The sequence below is a fragment of the Haemorhous mexicanus genome, chromosome 9, assembly GCF_027477595.1.
Source record: "Haemorhous mexicanus isolate bHaeMex1 chromosome 9, bHaeMex1.pri, whole genome shotgun sequence".
In the NCBI taxonomy this organism is placed as follows: Eukaryota; Metazoa; Chordata; class Aves; order Passeriformes; family Fringillidae; genus Haemorhous; species Haemorhous mexicanus.
In genome coordinates, this window is record NC_082349.1 from 29,987,439 (window position 1) to 30,011,553 (window position 24,115).

Here is a 24,115-nt window from a genome sequence, read left to right on the forward strand (position 1 = left end):
CCTCAGCTTTTCCTGGAACTTCCCAAGAACTCCATATTCTTCTGCTGTCTCAGCACATCTAAACCAAACACCCTGCTGCCTAACATTCATTTCTTTCTTATTCACACTAAGGGAGACACATTATTAGCTGATATTTATCCCAAAACACCGTGCTATCATTCCACTGCTCAGATTGGAAGAGGACAAATTGTTATGCACACAGTTGCTTTATGTATTTTAATTTTTATTTTTAATAAGTAAATATTTAGCTGCTCACGATGCTGTCTCTTAAAATGAAGGGAAAGATCAGACAGATTGGAAGAACAAAGTGAACACTGATGCTTATTGAAGCATACAGTAAATTCTCTCAGCAACTGTCAAAACCATCAGACAATATGATTTGCCAGCAGTGCTTAAAATGGAAAGTCAGCAGTAAGGAGACAGGTACTGTTTTGCCACTGGGAAGGCCAAAGTCAAAATTCACATTCCAGCTCTGTGTTCCTTCTGGCTAGAAAATAAGGGAAGACAGAGCATGGACAGCCCTGGCAGAGCAGCACCAACTCAAATCAAGGAAGAGGTGGCACCAAGGAGCTTCTCCATCCTCTCTTGCTTCGGAATGGAGCCCGTAAGAACCAGGCTACAGCACAGAAAGCTGTGCTCAACAAGCTCAGGATTCTCATGATGAGCAACAGGAAGAGGCTAAGGGCAAATACATGGTTAAATTACTATGAAATAAAACAACAATGCCAGGAAAATGGATTTCTCTTTCCAATCAGGAGCGCTGTGTCTAAATTCTTTGATGGATATAGACATCGGGCCAAATGACTGGATTAGGAAATGAACACTGATGTGAAATTCCATTTCTCTGGATGGAAGTAAGAAAGGGGAGAATCTCTCTAATGCCACATTTACAAGAAATGCCAATTATTTTGGTTTCCTGTACTATTAATAACCCTCTTTAAAACAGACAATTAGGAAGTTGCCTGGCTCAGTGTTTCTCAGGCCATTTTGACCCCATTCCCAGGGTCACCAGCATTACCTGTATCTGCCAGAAGTCCAGCATTGTCCTCCCACTGAACCTCAAAGCTGTAGAAGCAGATCATGTATTCCAAATCCATAAGTATCACCACCAGGCTGTTGAGCTGATCAGCCAGCCAGAAATCTGCGAAGCCTACCTTGTGGAAGGGAGCAGTGAACACTCGAAACTGTCAGGAAAAACAAAGCAGGAAAAATTCATGGCTGTGTCAAAGGCATCCAAATGCAGTGGCAGGACATCACAGAACTGAACAAATATGGAAATAACAGAAATGCTTGAAGATTTATTGCTGGCCTTTTGCTCCTGCTGACAAAAAAGGATAACTGTCTCCTTGCTTTCAGTACAAAGAACATTCCTGCTTTCCTCCTCCTGGATGCATCTATTCCTGTGCCCCCCTCAGCCTTTTGTTTTTTACTGGCAGAACAGCCCAGTCTCCTCTAACCAGGCTCTTTCCCAGAAACTCCCAGTCTCTATTTAAGAGCTTTACACAGCTCCATTTCTCTCACTGCCCCTCACTTTGATCAGCACTTTCTTTCAGGCACTTACATCGTGTCCATCGACATCTTCCACGTTTGCCTTCCCCCTCACACTTAATGTCAGTTGGATTTAGACCCTCAGCACAGCCATTAGTCTGGTCATGCCTTGGTCTACTTAACTCATGAGTTGTTCTTTGGTGTTAGAAGTTGTGACAGTGAGGATTGTTACTGGCTCTACCAATGCCTCCAGCAGGGAAAGGGTGAAAGAAGAGGCAGAGGAAATCCTAGTGCCTGTCAGTTGGACTCCCCCTCAATCCCAGTCCACTTCCCCTCTAATCCTGAAGAGCAGTTTTGCTCCTTCCAAAGGAGACAGTTTTCTGCTCCATTACCTTTGATTACTCCTCTCCCTGCCCAGTTAGTTGTAGCTACTAATGGCCAATTTCTCACAGAGAAGGCACCAGCACCATCCGGTCATTGTGGGATTTATGAACCTTTAAATTAATGAAAGCACAGGCTAACACTGATCTTTTACACTGCTCTCCTTATTAACCTGAAGGGTGCACAGCTGCAGAAAGCCAGGAAAGGACTGACACACCCCCATCAGCCTGTAATGCAGATTTAAGGCTCTGCTCCTAAAATTTCAAAGCCAAATAGGGGATTAAGAGTTAGTGGCATAAAGCAGTTATGGATCTTGACCCAGAAAGCTCTGTGCTCATGTTGGATGGCACCTATTCCCAAAGGTCAAACAAGGCCAGCCTTTAGGGAGGACTGTCTTCAAAGGTGCCCAGCTGCAGAACAGAGGTCAAAGACCACACCAGCCTTCCCTTACAGAAACTCCTTCCTCCCTTTTCCCAACACTCCCTGATACAATCTTTATCTGTTTCATCACAGACCATTGTTTTGTCCATGAATAAAGACTAGCTAAGCAAATGAAATGTGAAAATAGCTTTACAGACAGATCTCCCTGGGGGAAAAAAAAAGAAAGAAAACAATAAATAATAATATTCTTGTTATTTAATTTAGGGGGAAATACTTCAGCACTGCCAAGTGACAGCATAAAACTTCTAAGAGAGTAAGTTTTCCACCTACAGGTTACAGTTGAGGAGGAGTCAACAGATAGATCTATGACATATCTGGCACTGGCATCTGAGTCAAACCTCCTTCAGACCCTGAGCTGCCATCTGAACCCTCCCAACGCCATGAGCCAGGCACTGTGGCCTCTGCCTGCTGCCCAGGCACAGCTGGAGCTGCAGCCCCAATTCCAGTGGAGGTACCACAGCCAGCTCCTTGCTTCCCAGCTGAGAAGTGTCTGTAACATCCTCCAGATAAGGACAAAGTCATAAAACACAAGAGCTGCACCTCAGTTTCAATAACCAGTTACAATTCTCTGTCAACAATTCCACAGCCTGAGCACAGACTTCCTGGTGCTGATCCCTGCACTTCTAATTGGTGCTGAGATGCCAGATATCTGAGCTGAACACTTGCTAGCTTTTCACCTCTCACAGACAGGCTCCCTGCACTGCTGTGGCCATGGAGCTCCTGCAGAGAACGTGGGCACAGGGACATTCCCTGGGCACAGGGACATTCCCTGGGCACAGGGACATTCCCTGGGCTCAGATCCAATTCCACCCGCTGAGCTGCTCTCCCCAGCCCACACCAGGGCACTCAGGAGCTTCTCACTGGCAGCAAAGGCACCAAGAATGCTCACCTAAGCACTCAGGCAAGAAAGAAGAGCCTGGCAGGGGAATTAGACTTTACTACAGGCTAAAGAACCTTTTTCACTCAGAGGAAGATCAATTCTGATGTTTCGCCATCCCTCAGGAATTAGCACAAGAGATCCCACCCTTGACCAGCAGTTGATGTTGGTCACAGGGCCAGGCAGGAGGACTCCTAGCTCCACGAGGAAATGCTACAACACACTCAAGCATGCCCCTGATTTGGTTCCAGAAAAATTGAAAGTGCCAGTAATGCTCTGCTACACCTGATATGTCAGATTTTGTTTTGCCTGGAAATGAAACATATGAAGCATATGAAGAAAAATGCTCACCAAACATAATTTTGTGTGAGCAGAACAGTTCTAAGACTTGCACTATTTAAACCTCTTTTCACCCAGAGAGCTGCTGGCAGCTGCATGGAGAAATAAAACACACCCAGCTGGTCAAGTACACACAATAAAAGCTGCTCTTTATGTGGTCTGGCCTCTTCTTTCCCCTTCCTCCTTCCACATAATGCACTCAAGTACCATGTCATCTCCCACCATTAAGGTGATCTGGCATTTTGATGAAGCTTTTTTTCCCCAGGAGACCTTGGGATGAACTGGCCTCTGCACACTCAAGGCACTCAATGAACCTTATGGATCCCTTCCAGCTTGAGATATTTCAAGGTGCAGGTTTGGTGGACAGAGACTGTTTTTGCAAGGGCATTTAGTGACAGGACAAGGGGGAATGGCTTAAAACTGACAGAGTGTAGGTTTAGATTAGATACAAGGAAGAAATTCTTCCCTGTGAGGGCGGTGAAGCCCTGGCACAGGTTGCCCAGAGAAGCTGTGGCTGCCCCATCCCTGGAAGTGTTCAGGGCCAGACTGGATGAGGTTTAGAGCAACCTGAGATTGTGGAAAATGTCCCTGTCTGTGGCAGAGGGGTTGGAACTCAATGATCTTTAAGGTCCCTTCCAACTCAGGCTATTCCATGATCCTCTAACTCTATCTCAGACTGCAGCACAGTCTGGAGATCACTGGGACAGGGCAGGAGCTGCAAACAGCCCAACAGCTCTGTGGAGACTGAGAACCTCACCCCGGTAAGATATTGAGGTAAATTAGCAGAGATATTGCTCATGTGGTTAAAGCACATCCAGTGCTTCCCCTCACACCAGGGGACAGCAGTCAGACTAATGAGGCTTGGGACTGAAGGTACCTCTGTGAGGGATGGCTGAGTGCTGGAAGGCACAAAGGAAGAAGCTGGCATAGCAGCAAGCCAGCAAATCAAATAACAGAGGTGAGCTCAGAGAGGTTAATTCACTGTGTGTATACCTGCACACACGTCCTCAAAGCATGAGGCTGTTCTCATCTTTGCTGTGCTCCAGATAAAGTTAATTGTTTTAATTGGCATTGAAATGATTCAATGAAGAAAACCAGCCAGCCAAACCCCCTCTTCTGCCCGAAGCTCTCAGAACAGTGCTAGCAAGAAGAAGGTGTCAAGGGAACCAGCTTGATTAAAGCCAATTTAAAAGGGTGCACAGGGTGGGGAAGAGCATGTGAAACAGCCATTTGGGAAGAAACTCCTGAGTCACCCAGCAAGCCTGAAAACTGTTCTTCCAGAGCTCCCACCTATGACTGGAACACTGAAGCAGCACATATATTGACATTGAATTCACCAGACTTATCTTACAAAAAAATAAAGAGCTCAGTCTCAAACAAAGAGCACAAATAGAAAAAACCCCACCCATGAACATAATTTTATAGGTAGTAACTTTCCCAAAGGTTTTCTCTCCATCAGTGAACCCTCTCAACGTTGGCACTATCCCAATTTGGGCTAAGGAGCATCCATGCAGCCTTGCCTTAGAGCACTGGACCTCTAATCAATCTGTCTCACTAGGTTAAGAAATAAACAACCAAGACATCCAAGGGCTTCCATACATGCAAAAATCTGTAAGCAGCTGTCAACAGGAAGGTTAACAAGTCAGCTGGTACAGGAAGCAGAATATGCTTCTGCAAACCCACCCTCAAAAACAGTCTGCAGTCAACACCTGATCAGGTGTGCTCTGTAAATCACAGTGGTATAAGCACCCCCCAGCATCCCTCTTTCCTGAGGGTTAATGACACTTGAATACACTTCACAGCTACTGCTCAGACACAGCATTTAAACAAAAAATCACTTATTTCAACCAGCTTTGACACTTACCAATAGTTTGAGCAGCCAAAAACGGGACTTGTAATATAAGGTTTTGGTAGGGTTGATGAGAAAAAGCAACATGAAGCCATACAAGATGAGTGGGTTCACCTGCATGGGGATGTAGGTGAATTGACCATATATACATGCCAGCAGGCTCAGGCACCACAAAACACCCAGGAAACCAGCAATCTGCAGGAAAACAAACAAACAATCATGAAAACACAGCCCCGAAACCTGCAATGTGTTCTCATTAGAAGAAAAGGGAGAGCAGTGCTCAACCCTGTAATCTAATCAGACTTCAGCAACTTCCTCTTCTAATTGTATTAGAAGTCCTTGCCAGGAAATGGTGCAGGATTTATCCTGCTGATCCTCAGCACGGCTCAGCCACTCTAAAATCCCTCCTGCTCACCTCAAAGAGATGTTGATGGGACAAGTTGCTGCGGGGGTTGAGCTCGAAGATGAGGACATGGTTGACTCCAGCCTGTCTCCAGCCATATGTGTTGATACCCAGGAGAAAGAGGAATTCTATCAGGAGAAAGCCACCTCGATAGATTCTCACCAGTGGCCACACATTTGGTCCATCTATAAAAGCCACACCTGGCAAAGACAAAAAAAAAAAAAAAAAAAAAAAAAGGAAAAAAAAAAAAAAAGGAAGGATTTTAGGGATAACAGAGGTCATGTCACAAAGCAAGGCTTTATCCTGGATCTCAGATGTTCGGCTGTACCCTGAGAAAACACGGTACACGTGTACACCACTGCAGGTTCCAGCAAGTGGAGGACTTTTTGTCTAGCCTGTCAGAGGATTTAGGAGCATTTTGGGGAAAATTCCCTTTCCAGCTGCTGTAATCGAGTCATTAGCAGCGTCCTTGCCTCACACTACAGGCACAAGGGACAGCACCAGCATAAATCTGACTAGAGACACTGAAATATTCTGCTTTAATAGAGATGAAATCCCAACAGACAGATACACAAACACTTCAGCTCCCCACAAAACCAAGAGGAACCATTTACAGCATTTAAAACAATGCTAAGACCTCCTAATCACCGCACTCAGTACAATGGTAATGCAATACATATTCATGGCCAGCATTACAACACCCAGCCCCACCCAAGCAGAAATCCCAGCACAAGGCAGCAGCACTGGAAAGCCTGTTGCTTCCTTTGTTCAGTTTTCAGGGCTTTGGAAACAAATGTGCTTCGTTTCAAACAATGAGCAGCCTTAGACAGCAGCAGCTTTCTCCAGAATAAACCTCTTTATAAAGGACTGGTCACTAGGCACAGGTTTGATAAGAAAAGCATAAATTAAATAAAGTTATTCAAAATCCTCAGTTTTAGTTTCATTGAGAGTTTCTCCCCCACGTGCTTTCTAAGAGGGGTAAAAGAAAGAACCTGCACTTCACAGAACTGAGGCTGAGAATTTATTCCCACAGACCTGCCTGAATTATAGCCCCAAGTTTTTCAAACTGTATTCTCAGAGATAGCAAATCCACAGGGAATTTCATGTGTTCAGCACCTACACTTTATATGACATAACTTACAGAGAAAAAGCTGTGCAAGAAAAAATGACTCCAGAACTGCTGCTTTAAATGTACAACTTTAGACTCTTGGATTCAGGCAAAACAGAGTCAACTTTTGGGCAGAAATTACACACCCCCAAAAGAGATGAAAGAAATTACATATCTTAAATGTGAAATTAAGTCTTAAAGGTGGAATTGAAAAGAAAGATTTTCAGATTTTTACCTGAAAACCAAACGAAATTACAAAACGGGTAAGGTTGGAAGGAACCACAATGGGTCATCTGATCAAAACACCAAACAGGGCAGAGTAGCCCCAAAAATACTGACTGAATTGAAGTGAAAATATCCCTGGTGACATGTCTAATGGCAGCCTAATTCTCAAACAAGAGCAAGATCACTGTAAGGGTTCGAGATTTTGCATGAAGCCTTTCAGGTTTCTGGTTAATAAAATAAATGCACATTTCTGTGAAATTCCAACCTCACTTACACACTAGCTTGGCACCTAGGGAACCCCTTTGGAAACAGTGAAACCTCTGAATTTGTCTTCCTTAGGGTGACACCCTCCTGGGATCCACTTGTAGCTTTGCAGCCTTTAACAGACCCCGAGTGGTGATGAACTCATCTCTGTACTTTTCAAATCAGGCAGTGCAGCACTGGGTCACTGGCAGAAGCCATGTTCTGATGCTGTTTCACAAATTCACCACACAGAACACTAAAATCCTATCTTAGCTGATCAAATCACACAAACAATTTGGCAAAAGCAGCTGAGAGGTTAGCAAAGTACAGACCAATTAAAAACACCCACTCTGCACTTGGAATGCAGGTTTTTGCCCAATATCTGCTGTAATGCTCAGCTATCAGATCATGCCTGCTGATACAACTCACCTATTACCCACACTGGGTTAGTAACACCTGCTCTGGAGATATAATCATTTTTATGAATTCCTTCTCACAACTGCCTCACTTCTTCATTCTTAGCACCGAGAGGGAGAGCAAACACAACGGGCTTCAATCATTTTGCATCTCACACAGAGATCAAATGTTTAAGTAACAGAAATTAGGAATAAAGAACAGTTTCTACACATTAAACAGTGCCTTCGTGCAGATGGGTAAGCTTCATGCCTCTAAAATGGGAAGACCAAATGAGAAGCACTGCAAACAGCTCCTCAAACAGAGGCATTGTATCCCAAGAGATGGCTGGATGCAATTACAGAAACATCCGATTAAAAATTCTTTTAAGTCATAAAAATACAGACGTGGGCTCTCCCTAATGCAAGAGCTGGTAAGTTGATTTGTTAAGCCTTTTCCTTTGTACTGCTTAAGCAAGTTACAACACTCCAGAAATCACACACACAATTAGTAAAGCTGCTTGTGATTAAGCTCTGTGTCTGGATCTGCAGTACTACTCTAATCAGGGGCCAAACTCAGAAGGCATAAAGCAGAATAAAGCCAGGGCCTGAGAGATGCACCCATTAATTGTAGCTTTTAAACAATCTTGCCAACTACTGCCAATAAGAAAAAGTCAATTAATTCCATTAGCAGACTCCAGGCATTGAAATCCTAGGAATTTCCACATGAGTTCCTGATTTCCATCCCGACAGGCATCTGGTCACATGGCTCTGTGTCTGCTGGTCTTTTCTTTAGGGAGTCAACACCATGCAAAGCTCAAGTTCTACAAGCACCTGTCTCAAAGTTGGCACAGGCTGTGTGTTCCCAGAATGATAACAAAAATCTGCTTTTACACATAGATGTTGCACCCTCAGAATATCCCTCCAAAAATAAGGAGGAAACCACAAGTAAAGGATTTTTGTCTTCAACACTGACATATACAACATGAGAAAAACCACAACCTACTGCTGAGCAGAGCCAGTAGCTCACACCAATGTGATATGGCTCTGATTTAACCCAGAACATGCAGGTCCAGGCCCTCCCTAAGTGAGGAGAATCCACCCAAACCCAGGCATGGCAGGACACCTACCTGAAAGTATGACAGTGACGTTCAGTGCAATGAACAACCCGCAGAAGAGTCCAACCCTGAATGTCGTCCAGGCTGGTACAGGCTGTGAACAAAGCCACAGCAGAATTAAGGTGAGGGAAACAGGTTATCAGCAGAGTCAGATTAGTTTGCAGAGCCAACCTAAAACCACAAACACAAGCTCCTGATCCCTTATTGCACTCTTGCTTTTGAAGTGAGGTTTTTTAAACTGAAAATGCTGTGTAATATTCTTGCCATGTTGAAATGGAGTTTGGGAGTCTCAGTGGCCCCTGAAAAAATATTCCAGACCACACAAACACTAAGCATATGCTTTTATTAGTACAAATTTCCTTTTACCACTTATCTCCTCCCTTCATTACCTTGTCTGCATGCATCAGGAGCAGCAACCTATTTCCAAACCTTCCGGAACTAAAGCAGATTATCTGGCCCTGCCCCATGCACGCTCACATCAATTATTTCCACTATTTCCTTCAGATGTTGACTCTGATTTGGCACCTTGACAAGCTGGAGGAGCAGCTTTGCTCCACAGCCCCCGTGTCTCACCTGAGCTGCTCCTAAGGGTGGAACACGCAGACGTTTCATTGCCTTCTGTCTGTCCCCATCTTCCAACTCGTTGGTCACCACTTCCTGAGGAGACAAAGATACACACCACTGAAGGTCACCTGGATGATGAGCATGTGGTCAAACCAAAACTAAATGCTGGTTTCCAAGCTAGAGGCGAGCCCTGGCCCAGTATTTTTTTAATACAAAGACATGAAAAGCTCAGCATGCTGTACCAAGCTCCTTCATAAGTTAAAGCTGCACTAGGCTTTGCCAAGGGAGAAGTTCCCAGCTGAAGAGAACATACCCATACTGATGTAAGCAGTGCTAAAAGTCAGTGGCATTTCAAAATCAATTACTACCCATCTTGGTGGTAAATACAAGCTATAGAGAGGGCAAAACACGATGGGAATTACAGTGCCATAGAACAGTTTGGGTTGGAAGGGACCTAAAGATCTTGTTCCAACCCTCTGCCATGGGCGCCTTCCACTAGCACAGGTTTGCTCAGAGCTCCATCCAACCCGTGCTTGAACACTTCCAGAGACCAGCAGTGACCAAAACCTCGTTTTGGGGGGATTTTTGGCAGTGCCCAGGCCAGCCTCTTCACCTCTGTTTCGGAGATAAGCTGGTTGATCTTCTTGCAGGTGTAGAAGGGAGCCACCTCCACCTCGGCCACCCTCCACTCCGCGCCCCGCGCCGTCTCCAGGTTCTTGTCATGCTTCTTCAGGATCTTGCGGAATCCGGTGAAGTTCAGGTTCTGCAGGCAAGGGAAAGAACATGCTGGCTTTTAAAGCCCAGCCATCTCTCAAACCCCTGCCATCTCCCAAGAAAGAGAAATGGTTCTCTCCCCAGTGCCAGCGAGAAAGGAATCGTTAATGAGAATCAAAATGATTGCATTCCTTGTCAGGAAGTTTCTGAGTTCTTACTTTATTATAAGGAATATATAATCCTAGCAAATAAAATAAGAAATGTAGCATAAAAAGGGAGCTACCTAAAGCTTTTTATTTCCTGAAAAGCCAGATCACTTCCAGCTTCCTCCTTTATTCAAGAAGTGACCTGATGCTACCTTGAAGACAAATAACCCTTAAGGGGTTTTCCCTCCTGAAAAATCTGAGCTACTGACTTCTTTAAACTTGACACTGGTTTCTAATCAAGTCCTCCAGTTAAATTCATTATAGAAGGGAAATCTTTGTATGAAAGTTGTCAGTGCTGCAGATTAAATCCATCCCCACAGCAGCATGTTTTTTCACAGAGTATGTTGCACAATGACTGCAAAACCAGCTTAGGCTTGCAGATGTGGGAGATGTAATTCTCCAGTCTGCAGAGACAAGCACACAATGCTGAAAACAAGAAGCAACTGTTGATTTCCAAGTTATAGGTGATCCCTGATTCAACACCCATGCAGAGTACCTAAGACAGGGAAAGCTCATCACACAGCAGCAATTTCTGTGGCATGATGTATTTGCAATCCTGCATTTCATTGTGCAGGAAGTGCTGCCTAAAAAACTCAATGCTTCAGTCAAAGAACAGCAGAAACACAGAGAGAGCACGGCAAGACTCACTTCTGAAAAAAGCTTAGAGAGCAGCTTGGAAAGAACACCAGAGAATAAAGCAAAATCTAATGCCCTGGGGAGAGGCACCAACTACTCAGTGAAATTATTTTCAATGTGATTATGCTTAGAGTGATTTAATGCCAGACCCTCCCATCTAGGTGGGGAATGAGGCTGGGGAGACAGGAGCAGGAAGCCAAAGCATTAATGACCTGCCTCATTGCAGACAAGAGACTTTAATTACTTTCTATTGGAAAAACCAGCATTCCACCCCAAGGAGAGCAGAAGTTTCACATGAAAAACTGCAACAAAAGGATGATTTTTGGTCAGGGACCTTTCTGTGGCCTGAACTAACATCCCTTCATCTGCCACGGGTACAACCCCTAAATCTGGGGTGCCCTGGCTGGCTGGGATATGTTTATACCAGACACCCTAAAACCTCTCCAGTGGCATTTCATCCTCTGGCTGCAAAAATTCTGCAGTCCCAAAGTGCATGATAAAAGCATTGCTGGTCACAGTGATGCTTCTGACAAGGAACACACAGTGATGGGACTGTGGAACAGAACAAACATCATTTATGCAGTCTGATATTTTGCTATTCTTGCTGCTTTTATTTGGCAAGGGGCCTTCTCCAAGCCTGACCTCCATTTCTGCTGCATTCTGTGGAGAAAAAATCCAAAAAACAACCACAAACAAAGAAAAAGCAACCAAAAACCCTCCACAAACAACAAACAGTGCAACTTAGGCAATAATATAATGCAACATCAAGTAGAATCAAACAGGGGACTCAAAAAATCTTTGCTCATATAAATCAGGAAATGCACCAGCAAGGAAATTTAATAAAACTGGTTCAGCCTCCATTATTCACCCAATAAATGCATTATATTATATACAGAAAAAGTAACTAAATCTTATATGCTTAATTTGTTTGTCCTAAAAGAGAGCACTTCAAATAGATAGATTTTTTTAATGTATATACACACTCTAGAAGAACACATTGCTGATAAGTATAAATTCATTTTATCAGGAGTTTAATCATTTAAACATGCAAGAGCTGCCCTGGAGACTGCTTACAGCTGCATTTGACAGTTGGTTTGTGTACCTCAGGAATGAATGCATTTGTTTCCCCCCTAAGAGAGTGAGGAATTTGCTTCAGGTGGATTTTCCTGCCTCTGTAACCCAAATCAAGGCATCAGCACTTCATCAAAGCCAGTTTGATATTTATCATGCTGCTGTTGATTTCATTTTTTATCTCCCACATGAAGGGCTCAGGTACATCATCCTCCCACCAAGTTATTGGTTTTTCTTCTCTCCAAAACTGCAAGAGCTTGAATATTCCTCATTGTTATACTCTAAGCTCAAGAGTGATTAACAGCAGTAGAACTCTGGGATTTAGTTTTATGTCTGTTTTTGTGTTTGTATTCCTTGTCCTCAACTTCAATATCAGTTTGAGGGAATTTTTCTCATTCTCTCTCTGGAGTTATGTTGTAGAAAGCAGTTCTGCTGCCTCTGCAAAGTGTGAAAAACCAGATGGGGTTTAGATCAATATTTAGTAGACTTACAGTGGGTCTGGACTCATGGCAGCAAAAAGCAAAAATATCATGTGGAACCAGCCTTTCTACACTGAGGAATAGTAGGAAAAGATTTCCCAAGGGAATGATCACTGTTAGCCCCCAATTAAATTCTTCATCAAGCCTCAGAATTGATTTTTCTGTAATTAAAAGTATAGCTGTCTTCTGTTAAAAGAGAAAATAAAATGTAAGGGAAGAAATCACAGCAGGTGATGCTGCTTCACTCCGTTCCTAAGAAGATACAGATACTCCACCTTTCCCAGGAATTTGAACTGGGAACTACCACTAACAGTTAAAACACTTTATTAAGAAACTCAGAGTTTCCACACACATGCTCAAAGATAACATCACTGCAGGAGAGGTACAAATACTCAAAATTTTGGGAGACTAAGTTCTGTCCACAGAGCAGAGTGGTATTCAATTCACTCTGACTGAATTTTGTTTAGTAAAATTCTGCAGTAAAGATCTGTCAAAGATCTGAAAATAAACATGTAGTCAATTTAAGCTCCAACATTCTTAATTAACAAGCTAGAGCCTCTCACAGTAAAACACTTAAAAGCATTTCAGAGCATTTAACTCCAGAAGAGGTAGCCCAGCCAAAAATATATTAACAGTTTCAGATTTTTATTTCAAGATTTTTGGAACAAGATCAGCATCTGCAGCCAAGCCAAAAATCCAAGTACAACTAAAGATTGGTTTGTTTTCATACCTCAAAGCAAATGAGCCTGTATCCTGCAGAAATCAAAATATATGTTTTTTAAATTGATGTTTTAGCAAGAAATTCTGATACAGCAAGGTCACAGCCGCTACCATGGCAACGCCAAGAGGAAACAGAACATTGGGATTTCAAGTTTCAGGACAAATAGAAGATAAAAGAGCTTCTTCCCCAACCTGCCCTGCATAGAACAACACGCTACAAAAGGAAGAGATCCTGCCTGGACAAAGGTGCTGGGGTCAGCCAGCCCAGAAAAGGAAGAAGGAAAAGTCCTTCAGCAGGTCAGCTCAGCACTTCCAGCTCAGTTAAGAGCAACCAGGTGTACACTGCTACCTGCCTTTTCTTTAGAAGTGTTATGGGGCCCCCCAGAAAGGAAGAAATAAATGAAAAACTGAGCGAGGCAACTCTGAAAAGCTGAGCTAGAACAGAGGCTGGACAGAGCTAAAGAATAAAGCAGGGATTTATTAAAAGGCCTCAATGGATCCACCTTGGGCAGCACAAGAGCCCAGCCAGGGCTGCACCCAAGAGGGACCAAAATGGTCACAAAATGGACAACTGGCCACAGGGTCTCTCACTTTTATCAGTTCTGCTCCATTTGCATATTGGAGTTCATTGTCCAATTCCAGCTCCAGCCCATGCAGTCCCACCCTGCTTGTTTTTCTCTCTCCAGCCCACGGGGTTTGTGCTCTTGGGCTGAGATTTGGATCATTTGTCCTTGGTGCCCAGCTGGAGCAGGAATTGTTTTGTCTCCCTGCTCTGTGCAGAGAGCTCACCATGCCCTGATGTGAAGCCCAGACCCACACACTAAGGTGGAACAGAACCTGAAAAACACAAAATCTCAAACCTGAGGCACCAAAGCACTCACAAAGCCCGGAGACGTTTGCGCGCAGGGCCCCGCGGCAGCGCCGCCCTCAGCGGGTACCTGATAGTTCTGCAGCAGGATGAGGCTGAGGTAGAGCTCGCTGAAGGCCAATTTCAGGTCTCGGATGTTCCTGTGCTGGACCCGCTCCTCGTGGGACAGGTGGAAGACGGGTTTGCGGCGCCGCTGCAGCGTGGAGGCCCCGCTGGCCTCCTTCTGCGCGTCCAGCGTGGACTGCAGCTCGGTGCGGAGCGTGGTGAACCTGCGCTGCGCCTCCGCAAGCTTCTCTGCGGGTGGAGAGAGGGAAACGTCACCTGCCAGGGTCACACGGGGCCCAGCCAGCCCCAAAAACACCCCGAAAAGCAAAAACGCCCCAGAAATCACCCCCGTGCCTGTGGGTGAAACGCGCCGTGCTGCACGGCCTTCCCCCTTCGTGAGGTAACCCAAGCGCTCTGCGGATTTCTCTTGTCACAGCATGGAATCACAGACTGCCTTGGGTTAAAGGCCATCTCATTCCACCCCCCTGCCATCGGCAGGGACATCTCCCATGAGTTCCTTGTCCAACCTGGCCTTGGACACCTGCAGGGACTGGGCACAGTTTCTCTGGGCAAATCTGTGCCAGGGTCTCAGCACCCTCAGAGAGAAGAATTTCTTCCTAATGTGTAATTCCAACCTGCCCTCTGTCCCTGCTCTGCAGATTTCTCTTGTCACAGGATGGAATCACAGACTGCCTTGGGTTAAAGGCCATCTCATTCCACCCCCCTGCCATCAGCAGGGACATCTCCCATGAGTTCCTTGTCCAACCTGGCCTTGGACACCACCAGGGATTGGGCAGCCATGGTTTCTCTGGGCAAATCTGTGCCAGGGTCTCAGCACCCTCACAAGGAAGAATTTCTTCCTAATGTCTAATTCCAACCTGCCCTCTGTCCCTGCTCTGTGGATTTCTCTTGTCACAGCATGGAATCACAGACTGCCTTGGGTTAAAGGCCATCTCATTCCACCCCCCTGCCATCAGCAGGGACATCTCCCATGAGTGCCTTGTCCAACCTGGCCTTGGACACCTCCAGGGACTGGGCACAGTTTCTCTGGGCAAATCTGTGCCAGGGTCTCAGCACCCTCACAAGGAAGAATTTATTCCTAATGTCTAATTCCAACCTGCCCTCTGCAGTGTGAAGCCATTCCCCCTGTCCTGGCACTCCAAGCCCTTGTCACAAGTCCCTCTCCAGCTTCCTTGGACCCTTTAGGCACAGGAGGGGGCTGTAAGGGATCTCTGGAGCCCTCTCTTCTCCAGCTGAACAGCCCCAGCTCTCCCAGCCTGGCTGAGCAGAGCTGCTCCAGTCCTCTGGACCCACTCTAATGGGTCTTTGTTCTTCTTGGGTCCGTGTCCTTCCTGTGCTGTGAGCCCCAGACCTGGATGCAGAACTCCAGATGTGGTCTCACAGGGGCAGAGAAAAAGAGGAAGCTTTCCTCATTGAACCTACGTAAAACACATAAGTTCTCAAGAAAAAAAAAAAAAAAAAATTAATAGGGTCAAAATCAAGGGGCTGTCCCTTCAGCACAGACTAAAGCAGCATTAGCCAGGAACTGAGACCTCTCAGCTTCCATCCCAGCTTTGATTTCTAGAGGATGCTCGGTCCAGCACCACACAAATACCTGTTAGGGATGGAAAAGGCCCAGCCTGAACCTGGGGACTGCAAACCAGCACAAGGACAGTGGGGCAGGCTTCCCCACACTGGCTGGACCCTAAATTAATTCTGCTTCATTTAGGGTCTCATCCAAATACCAAAGCACTGACCACACATCTACTCTGAGCACAACAGAAAAGCTGCTCCTCTTTCCCACATAAATCAAGTGCACCAGGAGCATTAGAGAAAAATCCTGTTAGACAATATTATGAAACATGACAGTGAGTAAGCAAAGCGTTTTTCAGATCTGTGCACCCACTACTGACTTTGTGTTTACTATCTTTTCATGTGACAGTAGGGAAATCAAAGAAGACAAACCCCACACTTCAAATGTGACACTGAATTTTGTTGCTCAGAGAGCAGCACGGCCCCTCTGCCAAGCTCCCAGCGACAGACAAACACAGCTCTGCTTTGATCAGGAGTTACAACGCTGCTGGCTGCTGTACATGATCCACTGCAATAATTTATCCCTCTTTTCCTCACTTTGGAAGCATTGCCTCGTTATTTACTGATTAAAGAGGCCATCAACCTGCACTTAAATGTCATTTTGATGTGTTTTCAGAACGAGTCTGTCTCTGAAGTATGAAGAAGGTGTTCCTTCAAACATGCTGCTTTATGTACTCTCAGAAAACAATATTTTTGGCTAAATAACAATCTTTTAAAGCTAAAACCAGCACAGTTAAGACCATTATCGTTCTCTTTGTTCTGTACAACTGGTTCCTTCCAGGCTTTTTTTCTCCTGCTGAGCTTCACTCACAGCTTTGGCATCTCTGTTGATAAGCAGGGTCACAGCAGAGGTGTTGGTGCTGGCCACGAAGAGGCTGACCAGGTTCAGAGTGTTGGAGCCACCTCCACCCAGCAGGACACCCCACACTGCACAAGAGACCACAAGGTCCCTCTACTACACAAAGCTCTGCCCCAACAGCCTCCTGGATGTCAATACAACTCTCTTCATTAGTATCTTACATAACTCAGTGATGATTCTCAATTGCTCCCCACTCAGATTTACTCTCCCTTCTCCTTTGTCTAAATCAATTCTGCTTAATTTTAAGAGCAAAACTACTCTGTAAATAATTTGACATTTGTGCATAAGGTATTTGCCAGAAGGAGAATGCCTTTCCAAACAGAAAATGGGGATCAATATAGGAAATCAAGTACAGAGGAGCCTGAAACTCTAAACTTTTTGCTTATCAACTTTAATAAAGGAAGAAGATTTAAAAAGCAGGAAAGGGCAACTCCTCTCTGACAACTTCCACAGCTGCAAGGACTCCAGCAAACAGAGGCAATGCAGCCCACAGTGAGAATTGTCTGCCCACAGCCTACAACCACATAATATTTACCACAACAAGATCAGACTGCCAAAACAATAATCCCTCCCCACTTTGGGAACTCCCTCGGGAAGAAGGAACAGATATCTGTTCAAATCAAAAGCCTTCGTATAAATAAAGCTCAGAAGTTCACTCTCTATATTGAAAACATTTATTAAACCATCTGTGATACACTGAAATTTCCTTTAAATCAAATCAGTAGATATGGAAGAGTTTAAATTAATATTTTCAATTGAAAGCACTGTTCCATTGTCCCTATGTCCAGAAAAATCCTAACATCCATCAGCCTAATAACACAATATTTAAAGAAAATACGATGCCTTGAAATATTTATGACTGCAGCTATCCATAAAAAATGCCCCTCCTGAGAAACAGCATCCTGTCACCACCTTCTCTCTCCTGCATTGACTCGAGTTATCCCACCCATAAATCATTTCTTCTTATTAAAGTATGATTTTTTTACCATTGAGACTCAATGCAGAAGCAAAACAAAACAAAACAGAGAGTGCTGCTGCTCTGAAAACCTCCTAGGGAATTGCCCATGGAAACAGCAAAGCAGAGTAGAAATGAATTTCTCAGTTTGCAGTGTACTCCAGAATCACTGAAGTGTCATATACCCCTGCCACTAATTTAGCACTGTCTATCACTAATTTAACATTCTGAAAAGTGACTCTAAAAAAATGTCACACAAGAGAGCTGAAAAAAAAGCTCAGAAACGGGAACCACTCTTGTGTTGCAGCATTTTGCATGACCTGATGCCCACAGAGCCCTCAGCTCAAGTGTAATTTCATGGCCAAGACTAACAAGAAATCCAAAACCAATAGTGGCAGACTTTAACAGAAGTGCTTGCCATAAAGCAGCAGCTTGGCCCAAAAAATGCTGCTAAAATCCTGACTAAAAGAGCCTAAAGTGTTATCACCTCAACTACGCAGCTCCAAGCTGGTTTTTGACTTCGTTTCCCAAGTTTAAATCAAAGTTCACACATGAGGATGATGGAAAAAAGACTTTTGAACCAGGAAAATTTCCCCCAGATTCCATTTCCATGGGCATGGGTGTGATCAAAGCCTGTTCCACCAGACAGGAGGGAATCAGCAGCCAGCAGCACATTTTAGTTTTAGCATTCCTCCCCTTCCCTACTTGTACATTTCATGGTCAATATTTTGCTTTCCAGTTTAAAGCCAGGGTTTCCTGCAAATAACAATTCCTAAATGAACCACGGAAATGTTGCTTGCTACTGTTTAGCCAAGTCCTGATGATCGAGATTTAAAATATAACAAACCTGTCATCTAGAAAATTCCAAACACAACCCAAAAGGACCACAGATAAAACTTTAGCACTTGAATAGAGTTTTGGTTTAGGGTAAATTTGGGAGAGAACCTCTGAAGGGGTTTTTTTCAAAAGTAGATTTAATCAGGTTTTTTTTCTTAATTGGTTCAGGAAAAATACTTCTTTGGAGAAGAGTGGGGGAAAATTGTTTATTTTATAGGTGAAGTATTTACCAGACTAAAAAAAATAATAGTATTAAACAATAAAACCTCTTGTTGTTCTAAAAGAGATGATAAACTCAGAAAGCCTTTTTTTGTGGGTTGTAGCTTGGCTTATTTAGTCTCTTATCAGTCTCTTCAGTGATGTAAATGTGGCTCAGGCCAGCTTTGAACCTTTTGTAAATTGTTGTGTAGGGTTTTATCCAGTTGTTTTCTACTTTTGTTTTATTTCTATTAGTAAAATAATTCTAAGAAAATAGAACTATCAGTAAAAGGAGTGCAGGCATTTATTAGGCATTCCTCTGCTGGAACCATCTGAAAATTTCACTGCAATTCTTCTGTCTTTCAGCTGGGGATGGATCTTCTTAAGCACAGTAAAAAAAATTGCAAACTGTTTATCAAATCTGATTTAGTTAATGGCAGTTTTCCTTTCCACTGAGCTGGGCTGATGGGCTGGGGAATTAAGGGAATGTTTTGGGGGGAGCACACAAGGAAGGGCAAAGAAAGGCTTTTGCAGCAGACTCTGAGTGTTCCATGGAGGAACTGGGGCTTGGGACCAGGCCACCCCAAGAGGATGAGGTTATTTGTGCTGTGGGTGATGCTCACTGAGGAGCCTTCAGCCTAGGGAAAGATGATGAGGAAATGAAGCAGAGATCAACAGAAAATCTGATTTTCTTGAAAAAGGAACAATATTTACTGTAGTAAGGACAGGGGGTAATAAGCTGGGCAACAAACCTATAATAAATAGGATGTGCCAGGTCATAATCCAAGCCAACACATGCCTGGAGTTACAACAGGGTCCAACATGACAAATTTCTGACAGGATCAAGGGTAGGAAGCACTGATGGAACATGTCTTGCTGCAGCTCAATGCTAATAACCCTAATAACAGGCTTTCCATTCTATGAAAGTCACGTTGCTCTTCTGCAAGTAAAAGACTTATTTTAATCTTATCACAGGAGATTTTCAAATTACATGTATTCTCTCCTGGAACTTTTTGAAATGACAGCTAGCTGGGGAAAAAAACCCCAACCCTACCCTCTGTTATTAATGCCATTTTAAACAGTGCTGGAATGGGTGTGTCTATGTGGGTGCACGTGTGGCAGCAGGTCCTCATTAGAGGAAATTCTAATCTGTATTGTGCATCTAAATTGACAGAACTTCCTGCACAGAGTCTAGCTCCCAGTGCACAGGATCTGATATGGCTCAGAAAGGAAGTTTCTGAGCATAAAAAGCTCAGATCTGGGACAGAAGCTCAAGATCTCCCAGGGAAACAACACAGAGCAGTGCTCTGAGTTAGGGACATACGAACTGTGTGCAGAAAAATGCCTACAAAGTCTAAACCCCAGCTGACCTAATAAAAACTACCAGTTTTACCTAAAAAACTGCCTCTTGTCCTGACACCCACGGTGCTCCAGGGAGCTGGGAGAGCAGGCACAGCCAGCCCCAAGGAGATTTACTTCCCTAGATGGAAGCTGAACAGAGGGAAGCTGCAGTGCTCAGCCACTGCATCCATCATGCTTTCAGCTCTCCTCAAGTTCACAACCCAGATCCTGGCTGGCAGTAAAAGAGCCAGCAATAAAGTCAGCACCCAATGGTTATGAAAATATTTTTGCACAATTCAGCTGTGCCTTTGTTATCAAATTAAAATCAGAACCATAAAAGGCTACCATATTGTGGTGCAAATCATGTTTATAGCACTAAGTTAATAAATCAACATGTTAAGAGGAAGCCAATGCACTGCTGTATCTACATTTAAATGCTTTTCTAGCTGAAACCCCATTTTACACCTCACCAAAAGAGGCTGAAAATCATCTGAAGTGTGATGGCAGGAGGAGCCAGAGCACACCGAGCCTTTTGTAGCAATTTTACAGGGTGAATTTCCAATTAACCTGTTCTAAAGTTGTTTTCAGAACACAGGATGGGAAGGCAACTTTTTCAGAGGAAACAAAAAACAGCACTTGGTATATGACACCTAAAAATCCCCACTCTTACCTACACAACTTTTTTCCTCAAAATACACAGCCCAATTGGCACAACGCAATTGCTGCTGGATTTTGTACTCCAGGAAGCTGCAGGGGTTTCAGTGAGAGTTCAGTGTTTAAAAACTTGTTGGACCCATCAAGATGATCAAGCTACCATACACAAACAAGCCCATGAGAGCTGTTCCTGCAGAAGCTCAGGAAACACCAGCTAGGAGGCTCAGAACACCTAAAACCAAAAACTGAAAGACTGTGCCCTTTAGTTTGAAGAGCATCTCCATAAAGTTCAGCATGAAAGTTCAAAGAAGTGAAATCACCTACCATTCATTCTCCCTCCAGGCAGGGTTAGCCAGGTTAATACCAGGGTTGTGCTCCAGATCTGTGATTAAACCAGAGCAGTTTTCCACACAAACTCACCCTCTAATTACCTGATGGTAGACCTGCATCACCACTGTGGTTATCCTGAAAGTTTGGGACCTTCAGGCCCTTTTTCTGTTGCTGAATTTTCCACAAATACACACAAAATAAGCACCTTACCTGAATAGAAAATGTTGATTTTGGCAAGTTCTTTCTCACAGGTTTGGAAGAATTTCTCTTCAAACGTGGCAAAACATCTTTTCACCGTGTCCTCATCTGTGTCTACAAAACAAAACAGAAAAACAAAGAAGTTGTAACAGAAGGACATAGGGACAATTTTACAAGTGGCTGCCATGGAAATAGTCCTGCAGAGCAAATCCACCATCTCTGTCATGCAGAGGAAGAGGAACAACCAAGTCCAAAGGGCTGGAGGGAACACATATTTGCTTGTAAAAGGAACTGCACCACGGCAGAGAGGGACACACTCATAACAGCACCCTGACCAAAGTTCCCATCACCTTTCTTGATCCTCCAAGTGCTATTTCAGACCTCACAACTCCATTTTTGCTTCAAAGACTGAAGCTGACCCTGAGTGTTCACTCCAGCTTGGCAAACATTCGTGTTCAGAAGGAAAACACCAAATTTTTAACTGAAGCCTTCACCTGATCTTCCAGGAAGACTCACTGGCTTCAGCCACCATTCCCACCTTCTCATCAGGGTAATCCCTCAAATACAAACATAGCACCATAGCATACTAAAATCCATAGAGAAAACTGTGTGGAAGCTTCCCTCCTGGAAAATAAAAGCTTTTCTCATCAGCAAAGTTGAAAGGAAAAGACATAAATTATGGTGACTGTGATCAGATCCACAGCTCTCCTTCACCCCACTGCTCTGGAACAGCTTTAATTCTTTTGCAAGAACTACATACGATTCCATAATTAAAGTCAAAACTTGAAATTAAAGCAGTTATTCAGTCACTTTGTTGTAATAAAAAATACAGTGCAGAATCTCAAAGACAGAATGCGTTTTCTAGTAATTAAGAAATTAGTTTAATGAGTAAAAAAAAAAAAATCAAGACAGGCTATAATTACCAATTTCAGTACTGTCAAAAACCAAATGTTCTAATGCTGGAGCAGAGCAGACTCTTCATGCCCTCCCATAGTTACAGCCCCTGAATCTTCACAGATTGCAAGGGTTAGTGTTGACACAAACAGGAAAATAAAGATTTTATTATGGTCTCAACAATGTTGAGAAGCAGACCAAAGAACCCCAGAATTGCTTCAGGCTGGATTAAGAGGAGTGAATCCAATCATTGCTAAGCCCACCACTAAGCCATGTCTCCAAGTGACACATCCACATGTTTTTGGAGCACTTCCAGGAATACTGATTCTACCAGATTCAAACAGATGCTGAAATCAATGTTATTAAATTGAGAAGACAAATGACTACAGTGAAGTTTCATTCACTACCACAAACACATATTGGACTGTCATAACCAAGAAATCTCTTCCTTTTAGCATTAATTTCTAGGTAAAACCAACCTCGAGAGAATATTGAAATACAAAATTTCAACATTTAGATTCCTCTGGTTTGGCTCTGATATTAAGCCCCACAAACCTACACACGTCAGCACCATTTTACAGGGATGGGATGGAAAGAGCAAAGAGCACAACACCAAACTGCAGTGCAGGGGCAACTTTGGAAGAAGTCTGTCTTCTTTTGGAGTCTGATGATGCTTTGAAGAGTAAACAGAGAGAAAATAACCAGTTCTGCCTGGTGTTTACAACTCCACCACCCAAGGGCTTGTAGAGAAGAAGTCTCAAGGGCCCTGCAGCCTGTTCCAAACTCCAAGCTTTGGCTCCCTGCGTTATTTTCTCATCCAGTCATTTTACTTGCAGCTCTGTGGCTACTCCTGAGCATGAGGACTCCCTCCCTGGAGCAAACAAACCCTGGCATGGCAGGGCTTGGGCTCCTCTTTGCTGCAGGACAACCACTGGGGTGTCACTGCAGCCCTGCTCCAGGGCTCTGGCCCAAGGATGAGCAATCCCACTCCACAGAGAGCTCCCACATGGATCCCTCCTCGTGGGCAGCCTGAGCACCACAGAAAATAAGAAAATAACTTTTCTTCCTAACAGCAGAGTCACAGCAGTTACAACATCCCAGCCTGGGGCCCTCCCAGTAAAGTTGATCTGAACTTGCCTCCAAGACTTCCAAATCTTTGACCTGACAGAAAAGCACAAACAGGGAGGGGGTGAAGCAGCAGAAATTACTATGCAATACTAAAAATGCAGAGATTTTATTCACTAGATGCCTGAAACTTTGCAAATAGTAGTAATCAGGAGGTACCAAACCAGAGCTGACTCTTTAAGGATGGACCTGAAAAGGAAATTCTTCAGCACAAAGAGTTTACCCAGGTCTAGCAGAAAATTTTATCTAGAGGTGCTTTCTGACATGGGGGAACCATCATTTCCTGCACTTAAAAAATAAGTCATAAAGAAATCAAAGCACACAGGCTCACTGCTTTCCTCTTCCAAACCTCTTCCACCATAGCTTGCTTTTATGTTTCAGTACATTCACAAAATAATAGTAGGACCAAGCAAGTTTTTAAACTTCTGTAACTACCAAAGGATTAAAAACAAAACAAAAAAAAAAAAAAAAAAAAAAAAAAAAAAAGAAAATGCCTTTAAGCATGGAATATGCTTTTTGTCTACAAAGTCAAGCATGAATATTTCTGTGCAAACAAAACAGCATTTTCCAAGTGGCCAAAAAGTTTAGTAAAGCAACAAAGAGGTAAACTAACATAATGAATGCCAAGTAACACAATTAATGTCTTGTTTTGTAAATTATTGACCAGTTCAAGAAATTACAAATAAGTATTTTGAACAGTTTGACCATAATCTAAAGTTTAGAACAGGAAAATGGGCTTTGAACACAAATCAACTCCTACTGGAAGCCCTTCCAAAACCCTTGAGATTAGGAATTCAGGTCTCTATCTCAGCCTCAAAACCCTGCTGACTCAGAGAAAAGCAAGATCTACATAAACTATTCAAAATCCTTCTCCAAATGTCAAATGCTGCCTTATAGAAGATATTTTGCAGACCAGGGCAGATGCCAGACTTTAAAATAAATAACTAAATAAATAAAAAATGAG

General features: G+C 43.6%; 1 protein-coding gene across 1 annotated transcript in view; it reads right to left on the reverse strand.

The window, feature by feature from the left end:
• The window catches only part of XPR1 (xenotropic and polytropic retrovirus receptor 1), a 110,813-nt gene that overhangs the window by 18,118 nt on the left and 68,580 nt on the right, over window positions 1-24,115 (reverse strand). The window contains exons 3-10 of the mRNA XM_059854746.1: window positions 21,145-21,246; window positions 14,193-14,416; window positions 10,042-10,191; window positions 9,438-9,521; window positions 8,877-8,958; window positions 5,791-5,978; window positions 5,391-5,570; window positions 1,019-1,184 (exon numbers count right to left, since the gene is read on the reverse strand). Coding sequence (XP_059710729.1) covers window positions 1,019-1,184; window positions 5,391-5,570; window positions 5,791-5,978; window positions 8,877-8,958; window positions 9,438-9,521; window positions 10,042-10,191; window positions 14,193-14,416; window positions 21,145-21,246 — 1,176 coding nt within the window. The remainder of the gene's footprint in view (window positions 1-1,018; window positions 1,185-5,390; window positions 5,571-5,790; window positions 5,979-8,876; window positions 8,959-9,437; window positions 9,522-10,041; window positions 10,192-14,192; window positions 14,417-21,144; window positions 21,247-24,115) is intronic.